Source organism: Photinus pyralis, unplaced genomic scaffold (assembly GCF_008802855.1).
Source record: "Photinus pyralis isolate 1611_PpyrPB1 unplaced genomic scaffold, Ppyr1.3 Ppyr1.4_unclustered_Scaffold5785, whole genome shotgun sequence".
In the NCBI taxonomy this organism is placed as follows: domain Eukaryota; kingdom Metazoa; phylum Arthropoda; class Insecta; order Coleoptera; family Lampyridae; genus Photinus; species Photinus pyralis.
In genome coordinates, this window is record NW_022171835.1 from 45,684 (window position 1) to 57,484 (window position 11,801).

General features: G+C 38.4%; 2 protein-coding genes and 2 long non-coding RNA genes across 5 annotated transcripts; 1 reads left to right on the plus strand and 3 right to left on the minus strand.

The window, feature by feature from the left end:
* On the minus strand, positions 1-7,169 carry LOC116182523 (the record flags this gene model as incomplete). The annotated part of the gene is given in 1 exon segment (XM_031503059.1): positions 1-7,169. A coding segment is annotated over 1 exon segment (4,718 nt), but the record flags the coding sequence as incomplete, so codon positions are not given.
* Positions 1,528-2,310, minus strand: LOC116182526 (ATP-dependent DNA helicase PIF1-like). Its single transcript, XM_031503061.1, has one exon. It carries the CDS (start codon positions 2,308-2,310, stop codon positions 1,528-1,530), a length of 783 nt encoding a protein of 260 aa, XP_031358921.1.
* A 319-nt stretch (positions 7,170-7,488) lies between the features above and the next one.
* Positions 7,489-7,919, plus strand: LOC116182525. The gene is made up of 2 exons (XR_004147546.1): positions 7,489-7,657; positions 7,762-7,919. It is a non-coding gene; the product is annotated as an uncharacterized LOC116182525 (long non-coding RNA).
* Positions 7,920-7,999: 80 nt separating this feature from the next.
* On the minus strand, positions 8,000-10,802 carry LOC116182524. Of its 2 annotated transcripts, XR_004147545.1 has the most exons (5): positions 10,746-10,790; positions 10,614-10,693; positions 10,484-10,555; positions 10,388-10,429; positions 8,000-8,225 (listed from the first exon to the last, which is right to left on the minus strand). It is a non-coding gene; the product is annotated as an uncharacterized LOC116182524 (long non-coding RNA). The 2 variants fall into 2 exon arrangements; XR_004147544.1 differs by having other exon boundaries at positions 10,614-10,802.
* Between the last annotated feature and the right edge of the window lie 999 nt (positions 10,803-11,801).

Genomic DNA, 11,801 nt, shown 5'->3' on the forward strand with positions numbered 1-11,801 from the left:
TTAAAATGTAATCGATTTAACAACCGCACTACCAAATCACATAACATGTGATTGGTAACATTCACCTTGTTTCGAAGCAATAAGTAATTTCTAAAATTAGACTTACAATGCATCGAAAACTTGGCTCGGTGGATAATACGAGCCCAATAACATATGTATTGAAATTTACTTTACTATGATAAATTTAACGGATACAAAAGGGCAAAGAAACGTCTATTTGTATTGGTCCAATACATATGTGTTTGGGCTCGTAATGGTAATAATTTAGTTTGATTTATTATCGGGCGTATATATATTTAGTCTAGTGGTATGCGCATTACCGACTAATGATGTGGTATATCCACATCTTACTGCTCGTATACATCTAGCCTCACCAATGGTGTGTCATTAGGCTAATGGTGCAGACCGACCGAAGTGGCCTGCACCGCCATCGGGCGTAGCTTTTAAATATGACATTTTTACCGGTCGCATGAACATCTGTCAATGACTGGAACATGTATTAAAGATAGAAATTATATTATTAAATATTTGATTCGTTACATAATTATTTGTACATGCATATGTATAATTTCTGTCCATATTACATAGTTGTTAGTCATGGGCGAAAACCCCCTCAACTAAATATAGCTAGCCCTGAACGTGCACTCTTCACCATAAAGCGGTAACCTGCAAACGTTTGATGATTCATTAGTAGATAAGAGTTCATAAAATTATTTCGAAAAATTTAGAATTTTTTTAAAAATTTTAAAATGAAAGTTCCTATTAATTTACACAAAATTTTAATAATTTATATTGTTTGAAATAATTAATTTAATACTAATATTTGTATAGATTTTATGAAATTCAAAGTGAGCGGCATTTTAATGATTAAAAAAAATGTCTCGACAATGGAATTGTTTCTTATTTTAATAACTACATGATTATAAATAATTTTATGAACTTTAAGTACTTTGCGGAATAATAAACTATATATTTATAATATTTGAGTGCAGTGTACGTAACCCATCACGCGCATGTACTATCATTATGATTGTGATACGGTCAGATACACATTTACGAAAAAACTTGTATATTTCAAAAATATATAAATAATTAATTCGCGCATTCACAGGCCCCGGAAAGAAGTAAAAATAACGAAATAATCGTAGTTTACTTCCGGTATGCGACATGGCGTCGTACGGCGACGATTTCAGAAATGCACGACAGTTGGGTGACACGCGCATACCTAGCATATAGCGTATACGACAATTCTTGCAGCGCATATTCTAGTATTGATTTTATCTAACATAAATATATAAGAAAAATACCACAATGTCAATTGTTTACTTTAACGTTATTTTAAAATTAAATTAAATACGAGCTAGAAGAATTTCGTACCTCTTCCGTCATGAACGACCAATTATAATTGCCCCCGAAGGTGACATGATGGCTGTATACAGTTATTATGAATAACTTAATATGCGCAATTATTTCGATGTAATACGGCATTTAATAAAAAAACCTATACGACATTTAGTATAGATTCGTTCAATTGAAAATACTTTTCGCCACGATATTTTGTACTTTAGAATTGCGATCGCTTGTAAAAATTCTAATGGAGGACGCAGTACGCACTCGACTCATCGCCACGTATAGCTGGCCGTGACTGAATAGCGGAGAAGTTAGTAGCAACGCAACTTTATTAACGGTCTGACCTTGCGATTTGTTAATCGTCAATGCGTAGGCGAGATCGACGGGAAATTGGGTTCTTTTAAAGTGAAGACCGTTACCGTCGGGTCGTTTGTCCTCGTAAACGAAAGGTAACATCGCCAGGGCGCACGTTCTTCCCTCGTAAGGGCCTACCGCGATTTTACAGTATATTATGTTATCGCCTAAATCGGTAATGAACAGGCGCGCACCGTTCGCCAGGCCCTGTCTGACGTCTACATTTTTTATTAGAACGACGATAGAGTGCTTTTTGAGCTTTAACCTGTGAGGAGGAAATCCCGAAGGATTTTCGTCGTTTAGGAATGCGACGTCGTGTATCGCCGCGTGTACGTCTAATACGGGATTATCGACTAACGACTGGTCGGCGGACAAATACTCGCGTTCTTCGCCCGGAAGCATGTTTAAAATTTTGTCGTTTAATCGCCTGACGTCGGCGCGTCTCGCGCTCATTATTAGTTTGTTCGCGACTTCCTTTTCGACTTGAAGCGATTCGACGTTCGGATAAATGAATCGGATAAGTTCGTCCTCGCTGTTAACCAACATTTCCTGCGGTATTTGAAACTTGCCGGAGTTGTCGCTATCCTTACCGATGCGCTCGAGCATATCGACGAACTCTACTTCGTTGGCATTGACGCGTAAGTTTCTCGTAAGAATCACCTGATGGAATAGGCTAAATATTTCGGAGTTTTTCACGGAGGCCGCGACCTGTTCCGATAGACTGGAATTTTGGATTACAGGTAATAGTTAACGAAAATCACCGCCTAATAGGATAACTTTACCGGCGAACGGTAGCTTTCTCGTCTCGTTATTCGCTTCGACGTTTTTGCAAGCTTCGTTGACCATTCTAAGAACGTTTTTGTGCAGCATGCTTATCTCGTCGATAATTATCGCTTCCGATTTCCGAATTCTTTGCGCCATCACGCTGCCACCGGATATCGACGGAATCTTGTTGACGTCGAGGACATCTAGTGGTATGCTAAAGGCCTTGTGCACCGTCATCCCTCTGGGCAGGAGTTGGGCGGCTACTCCGGTGCTCGCCGTCATGATGACGTACCTTCTGTATTTGATGAACATGTCGATGATCGTTTTGTAAACGAACGTCTTGCCCGTGCCTCCGGCACCGTTCATGAAGACGAGTCTCGGCGTCGTGGCGTCCGACGGCGAACTTTGCATCGCTCGAACGACGATGTCTACGACGATCTTTTGCTCCTCGTTTAGGCGTAGGTAACTCGCCAAAGTGGCGTAATTGCCTATGTCTTCGGTCTCTATGGCGTCGTCGTTTCTGCGTTGTAACGGAAACTCCGCCAGTGTAGGATCAGACTCGTTTTCGCCGTCCAGTGCGCGATTTTGGCCGAAGAAAAACTCGTTTTCGTCGTCGCAAACGGCGTTGTAATTTTCCGGCATCGGAATGTGAAAGAACGCGTTGTTCGTGAAGTGATGCCCGAGCAGTCGATTGAGTAGACAAAGAGCTATGTTAATTCTTCGCGACCTTTCTACCTCGTCGTTCTGTCGCAAGTTTCTCGTGTCGTACATGTGCGGCAAAAACTCGTTCCACAAAGCGAGCGGATCGGCGACGTAACCGAGCAGTAAGATTTGGGCGAACAAATTTCTCATCGTTCTCGGATTTCCTACGTTGCTAGCTTCGAACAGGGTTCTGCGCCAGATTTCGATGTCGTCCAGAAGACCCATCAATTTTGCACATTCGACGAACGTTTTACAGGGCGTCGTGCTATTGGGAGGAGTTTTCAAATCGTCCCAGCCCAGCGGGCCCTTCTTGTAAAGCAGCAGTTGATATAAGGCGAACTTTTCTGTATGATTGGGCAAAACGGGATACAAACGACCTACAATTTTTCTTTGTCGTTTTCTCTTTTGCCATCGGTTGGTCTTTTGGTTAAACCAATGCGTTTCCGGTAGTTGGGCGAAGGTGACGTTTCGAATTTCGCTTATTTGCTGTCGCGACTCTTCCAAACACTGTTTCATGAACATCTCGAGTTGCGAAAGTTTCGCGTTGCCTTCGAATATTTTCGCTTTGACTTTGTCTTCCGCGCCGCGTCTAAAATACTGCGGTCCTTCGCCTTCAAGGTGTACGTTCAGACGATAAACGGTGTGGGACATTCGAATGATGCGCCAACTGTACAGTCTCGCGTAGGCTTCCATCGCCGAACGATAATGTCCCTTCATGATGCCTTGCGTCTCGTCGTAATCCACGACGTCGGTATTGCCCTCGGCGATCTGGACGTATGCAAAGTTTCCCATCTTGAAATGATATTTCACCAGATATTTGCAGGCAGCGTCTCCGTATGCGAATTCTACGTTCGAATGAGCACCTAACGCCAAAAGGTAAGCTGGATTGTACGGAACTACCCACGAATTCGTTATTACTCGACCGTTTGTCGTGCGATGAAAGGTGCCGCCATCGTCGGGTGATCTGCGTTTATATACGGCCGGTTTATCTTCGTAAATTATCGTCACGTTCGAGTATCTCTTTGGAAAACCTCTCGAACACTTTTTCTTCTCGTTTAGGCAATGAAAATTGCAGGTGTGAATTTGCAATTTTATCACCAAATCGTGTAACCTTCTTTGCATTTCGGCTTTTTCGCTCTTGTCACTCGCCGGAGGTAGTACCGGTATTTCCGCCGAAATGTATTCGTCGACGAATTCGGGCGTATGAGGACAATCGACCGAAATCAAGCGATGAGTGTGAGGACCGCCTCTTTTTTGGAATTCCAATGCTTCTAGAAAAGCCTTCGGTTTACCGAAAATGTGTTTCTTTTCTATAAGGTCTCGCATCATGTTAATCTTGATCGCGAATACTCTACATAATACGTCGGGACGATCGACGACGTTTTGATTTTTCATCATGCTGTTTTTGACCTCTTTCCAGGTCGGGTTGCTCGTCGTCGTAATCATAAAAGTCGGTCTACCTATGCGTTGAAACATCGCCATCGAGTCGTGGAAGTATTGCTGATACCACGCGGGAGAACCGACGACACTGGTCGTAAGACGCAACACTTTCCCTAACGTTTTATTCGGATCGGTTTTTCTGAGTTCTCTTTGTAAATAATCACGCACTTCCGTCGCCGTGGTGCACAAAGTGTCATAATTTTTCTTAATAAATTCGTACAGTTGTTGATCCACCTTGACGCTTTGATCCAACATGTACTCCTGAGTTATGTTACCGTACGGAAATAAAAAGTGCGTCTCTCCCGTCGGTTCGTCGCGAATCGCACAATAGTACCTGTAGAATTCTCTCATCGAAACGTTGTCGTTCTGAACGGCTTCGTCATCGTAAAAAGCGTCCGGTTGATTTGCATTTTCTGCGTTTTCGTCAACTTCAGTTGCGGTACGTCGTCTTTTCTTTTGTACGACCTTTTTTATATCGGGATGATATCCGAAATCTCCGTTTGCCAAATTTAAGACATAATGACTACAATCGTTTAGTCGATCGTATATCGGAAGCATATGCGTCCGTCCGTCCTTTTTTTTCAAATAAGTTCCGCACCGGTAGATGGGCTCCTCGCGTTCGTTGGAAACGTAAAACGCGCATATCTCGTTAACTTGCGGTAAGTTGACCGCACGAGGATGGAGATTTGCATCGACCGCCTCGCGTGGAACTCTTTTGGGATCGACCAATACCAATGTGACGTGCTGAACGTCTTCCAGACCTTGTTGTCGAGCCTCGATAAGTTTTTCCATGTACATTGTGTGCATGATTTGAAACGATTCGCAAAGCGGATGATGTCGTCGAAGTACGTCGAAGAGAGTATTCAGTATCTCGCGTTTGATGCCGAATTTTTGGAACAGCGAGTTCTTCGAAACCGATTCTGCCATCATCATCGGATCTAACATGTACAACTGACCGTGTACCGGTGTCTTTCCGTCTGCTGTGAATAACGGGCTAATTTGTCGTTTTATTTCGCCATTAATTAAGATGACCGGAGCACCTTGTCCTGGAGAAGGCTTTCGACCGGCCTCTACGCTGCCAAACTGTAGTAGTTGGTTGTAGATTCGAAAGTACTGTAGAAAGTGTTTTCCGTGTTTGGGATCTTTGGTCAAATTTCGAATCTCCTCCGGAACGGGTTTAATCGGTGGCAATTTGACTTCACCATTCTTGCAACACATCATGGTAGTTTCATTTTTAAACAGGAGCGCTTTACAATGAGGACACACCTTGTCGCCGATTTTTCCGCAATCTAAATATTGGATGTCGTGGCCGGCGCATGTTGCAAAGCATCCGTAAACGCCGTGTTTCTTGTTGCAGTATCTTAAACTTTTTAATTTACTTTTCTTAACATTGCTCGGCGTTTCCGGTCGACTGCTTGTAGATGATCTAGATCTGATTGATCTTCTACTACTTGTCGAAGATGTGGATCGCATGCTGACGTCAGAGTCGTAACTATCGTTTGCGCTTGAACGTGCTGCTTCCTCGACAACTTCCATGACCTCGTCGTCAACGGTTTCTGAATAATCGAATGGATTATCCGGTCTCGGTTCGTATATCGGAACGACGTTGTTGCATAATTCTCTTAGTAATTCCGATATTCTACGGCGTTCCGTCGCTATGTTAAAATCTGCCAACAGCATTCTCTTGTCGTTCATTAAGTATGTTTCGACGTAAAGGGAGACGTAATACCCGCAATTGTAATCGTCACCGGTCTGTTGTAGATTGTAAGCGGTCGCACTTGCGATTTCTACGTTGATCTCTTCGTCATTACGGAACGACGCGTCGTAATAGCGAATTGCAGCTTTTATAGCGGGCAGGTACGTTGCACCTCGATGTCCTTCTAAATTTTTCATCGCAGGTATGGGGTCGTAAAATATTGTTCTTCCGTTTCTTTCGTGAATTACCAAAGCAAAATGGCCCGGGAAGAAGATCGGAATAAACATAACTTCGAAATTTTCAGGATTACCCCAAGTTCCTTCGTTCGGAAACGATTGTCTTCCTTCACAAACGGCTATCGTGTAGTGGACGTTTAGGACGATGGACTTGCATTTATCGTACGCCATATACGCCAGGTAAATTATAATGCCGAATATGCATTCCACGTCCAATTTTGATCTCGCATTGTAGTATCCCTCCAAAAAATTTTCGTTGCAGAATACGTAATAATCGTCCATAATGTAGGGCCTGGTAATGTCGTTAATCGTTGGCGGTATACGAAGTTGAACTTCTGCATTTTCTGTCGGCGTTAGTTGGAGGGCTTCTAGTAACGCGTCGCCAAATCTGTCAAATTTACAATCGTCATCGGTTGATTTTCGGGTGGTATCTTGAAGGGGCGGCGGAGGCATCAAAATTTGCGACAGACGTACGGTGTTCTCCGGTAGCAATATATTTTGGAGTATGTTTATTTGCTTCTTGCTAGGAGGAGGCGGCGGACTATCTGACGACAAACGGGACTCTTCTCTCTCTTCTTCTACAATCGACGCATTCTTTTCTTCTTCCCTTTTACGTTTTGCCGTCAATAATTTTAAAGCGTTACCTTTTAAACATTTTTTTTTAGATGAAACACAATTTTTATTTGAATTAGAAGAATTTGCCTGAAAATAAATAAGCATCTGTAATAAAAATTAAAATGCGCGGATGATACATTTTTTTATATTAGTTATTTTAAAAGTTATTTTTATGATCTTCTGAGAAACCTTGATAAATGATATTTCCTTTTCTTTTTTCCTTTAAACTAAACCGTCGATAGAAGAAAAAAGTAGTTTCGTTGGTTTTGACGTAATGGTTTTTAATTTTGATGAGAATCTTGATATGTTGTAAATTTTTTGTGATTTTTGAATGAAGAAATTTTTCTTGTTTCTTGAAAAAATTTTGTAGATGTTTTCTTGAAAAATGTAGAATTTTGATTTTATTCACTCTTGATTGTCAACAGATGGTATAACATAATTTCGTTGATTTACGTCTTGATGATGCAATGGTTTTTGATTTTGATGAGAATCTTGAAAGGTTGTAAATTGTTTGTGATTTTTGGATGAAGAAATTGATGTTTTTTCTTATTTCTTGAGAAAGTTTCAATGGTTACGTATTGATTTTGATAAGAATCTTGATAGGTTGTAAATTGTTTGTGATTTTTGGATCAAGAAATTGATGTTTTTTCTTGTTTCTTGAAAAAGTTTCCATGGTTTACGTCTTGATTTTGATGAGAATCTTGAGAGGTTGTAAATTGTTTGTGATTTTTGGATGAAGAAATTGATGTTTTTTCTTGTTTCTTGAAAAAGTTTCGTTGGTTTACGTTTTGATGGTGCAATGGTTTTTGATTTTGATAAGAATCTTGATAGGTTGAGGCTGTTTAAGTTATCTTGATGGTTTTCTTGAACGTAATTAGATATTTTCCAAACGTGCGGCAGAAACAATCATTTAAAAATTATAAATTCCTAATTCAATAGTTAATAATTACATGATTAACAAAATGATATGTTTCATTTTATATTATGAATAAGATAAGTAATAAAGTTCAAACTTACGTCGTCCACCCTTTGATCAAGACTTACACCATTAAAGATGTTGAGAGGTTCTAAAATAAAGTACAAAATTAAAACATTGCCACAGTAAATCTATTAATATAGTTACATTGTACATGTTCTATATTGCAAAAAAATTTATTTGTTAAAAAATTATAGAATTTGATATAAATTCAAGTGGTGGCATCATTTGTAGTATGTAATGACTAATGAGTTAAATATCTTTGACTCAAATTCCAACAGAGAATACTCTTCCTTGATTTCTTCAATTTTACTATAGAAATGGTAACATAAAATTTAGTTTCGTTTATAATTTCCACTTATTGTAAGTTTTATTTGAACTGTTGTTTTGTGTTAAAGAAGGATTATAAATAATTGTTCCTCTTTCATAAAGATTCAAAGTTCAACATTTTTTTTTTAATATTCCATTTATGTATGTGCTTAATATTTTAATATGAACCTGGAAAATAATCTGTCATGAATAAAAAAAATTAACAGATTCGAGGTGGTCTGAAACCCTTTGATTTTATATTTGTTTACATAATCGATTGTAAATATACAGACTGGTGTTTAAATAGAGCATTATTATAACATAAGAAAAGTATACCGACTGATTTTTTTTCTAAGTATCTGTTGATGCATATTGATACATTGTTAATTAGAAATTGTCATGTCTATAATTAAGATTTCATGGCTTAAGGCTGAGAGAAGCAAGAATTATTTTTGCATGTAGGTACTAACTGATGTAGCATACAAAATCCTACAAAAATGTACCATATTTATTTTTTAATAATAATTTAATTTCAGTTTTATTAAAACTACTTGCCATACAGAAAAATGATAGATACAAAAAAAGATGTGTTTTGATGAGATGTACAAAAAAGTATCATACAATTTTTCCGTTGGGATCAAAATAATGGCCTAAGAGGTAAATATAGTCAGAAAGTTAAGAATATTATTAAAATTTGAACGGTTCCCCTAACCTTAAGCCACGGACTCTCGTTGGGCAAATATGACAATTTTTACTTAATTATGTGTCGGAAACATGTACAAAAGAAATCAGGAACCGTAATGGTAACTAATATTTTTTTGTAGTCAACTCTTTGTTTATAAAGCAAAGCACACATTGTGACACACAGCACACAGCAAACGTAAGTCAAGACAGCACATGTTAATAAATGAAATTTTTTATGAAATGCACATTATCAAAATGTAGAGCCATCAATTCAGATGACAAATGAAACTTACCATGAATTATTTTCTTTTAGATATACTTTAAAAATACAACATTTAGCAATTTAAAATAACCACAGAATTGTAGTTACATCGATTGCACTTTGTAGTGGTTGATTAAAAATATTTATAGCTACGTTGCAGTCATGAATGATAATTAAGGTGGTTACCCGCACCTTTATCACATCAAACAAAATAGAAACTTTGACTTATTCTATATTCCATAGTATTAGGTTGTAAATGTCAGCTTCAATATTATCGATTCTTAGATCATTTATTACATTCTTTCAGGGCGATTGTAAAAGTATAAATGAATTTTGCCTTATCTCGAGCCAGTTCAGTGCAATCGTAATCTGTGTTTTAACCGGCAATACTTAAGCAGTCATAAATTGTGCCGTACACAAATATGACACGTACTGTGACTTAAGTAAACCATGTCCCATGTGTTTTAATGCATTGCTCTATATGAGAATTAATAATAATTAAGACTAAAGGTCGGTTTCACGTACAGTTTGTTATCAGTCCATGGACTTTTCGTCCTACCTGGATACCGATTTTATTAACGGCCCCATATACAGAACGATTCGTTGTTACGATTGATCTGAAGGGATATCGTAACAATAGATCGTCCAAAGCTAACCACTCACATACGAAACGATTGGTCGTTTACAATCGATTGCTTATTACTTATACTGAATCTAGAAAAGTGTGAGAAGCCTTTGTCACATTCGATATTAGCAGACCATTTTCATTCATTTCAATAAAACACATACAATTCACGAGCTTAAAAGTTAAGTTTGTTGAACGTAGGCAGCGTTCCAAGAACTTGCACTGATAATTTTTATCGATATGAGAAATTAGCCAGCGGACTGCCTGTACGTGCACAATGAAAAGTCGGCCAAAATTGTTTGGCGATACATTACGATTCGAGCTTAGCGAGATAAGTGTTCCATAGAAGTAAACGTATACAAACTGAACATACCTGTGGAGCTATCAACCGTAACCGAAGAGTCCTGGACTGCCTCTGAAAGTAGTAAAACTCTATAAGTGTATCACTACTAACAGTAAAGGCACTCACCCTTGTTCTTTCGCCCCAGCATTGACGTCAATGCAGCTCCACTAACCTTTCTACTCTTTTTTCTAGCCATATCTAGAAGGTAATCTCTTAATTAATCACAATAAACGCTATTAATTATTAAAAAATTTACCTCTAAAAGAAAGTACGTAATGCAGCTTCTGGAAGGAAACAGGAAATGTAAACGATACGCAGAGGTGTCGAGGCTATATCCTAAACCGGAAATGTAAACAAAGTAAAGGGTTCGAGATTAAAATATACGTACTTAATTATTTGTCATTTGTTTATATTGCGATTAAACACCTTATAGGTTATGTTTATTGTTTTGGATGTGGCTATAGTACCTATGATTTATGGAAATCACATCGATAATATACAGTGTATTTTAAAGAAATCACATGTACGCCCTTCATTACTTACCTTTTATGGCTGTATATATCGAAAAAGTTTATCCGGGGTTAGTTTAAGTGTAACTTAATATCTACGGTAACGTATATTGGGGCAATGGTTGTCAATAATTTGCATTTAGATTTAAGCGCTTAAATTTTTACGGTGCGTACGGTCATAAGACAGTTTATTTTTGCGAATGCACAATTTGCTCAATATATAGGAAAATTGCATTTTGCAGTAAATTGCATTTTGCAGTAAGAGTTACATTGCGTTTAAATTAACGCGAGACGGCGGAGATTAGGTTAGGTCAAAATGTGCAGTTAGATTAGATTGCGGTTAGGCTAGAGTGAGACGACGGTGGTTATAGATTTGGTCGAATTGGGCAGTTAGGTTAAATTACTGGTAAATTAGATCGAAATGCGTAATTACATTAGATATCGCTTAGATTAGATTTAGTCTAAATGCGTTATTGGGTTAGATCGAGAGTTAGATCCGATCTTAATCATAACCTCAAATTTGATTGTGAACTTAACTTAAACCTAACCTACTCTACTCGTTCATTCACACGGATGCCTTTTAAAGAGTTTCTTTCTACATTCCGAAATTTTCATCCTCCTATCGGTTAGGTAGATATTTCCAAATACACCAATAAACCTCCATTTAGGATGAATCGTTACTGAGATATCGCGTTTTAATTGTTTTCGGTGGCGTCAAATTACAAATCACTATTTCTTCGTTGTTTACCGTCCGATCTCAATGAAATTTGATATTTGAAAGTTTGTAAGTACACTCATGACATCCGTTCCCACCTTTTAGGAAATTCCCATCGGTTAGATTACATCGAGACCTTTCCAAAGATACCCATAAAGCCCCATCTACGACGTACCGTTTTCAAGATATCGCGTTTTAAGTGTTTTCGGTGGTGTCAAAT

Coding starts and splice junctions, on each gene's coding strand:
- LOC116182526 (XM_031503061.1), bottom strand. CDS start 2,310: ATGCTCGAGCGCATCGGTAAGGATAGCGACAACTCCGGCAAGTTTCAA.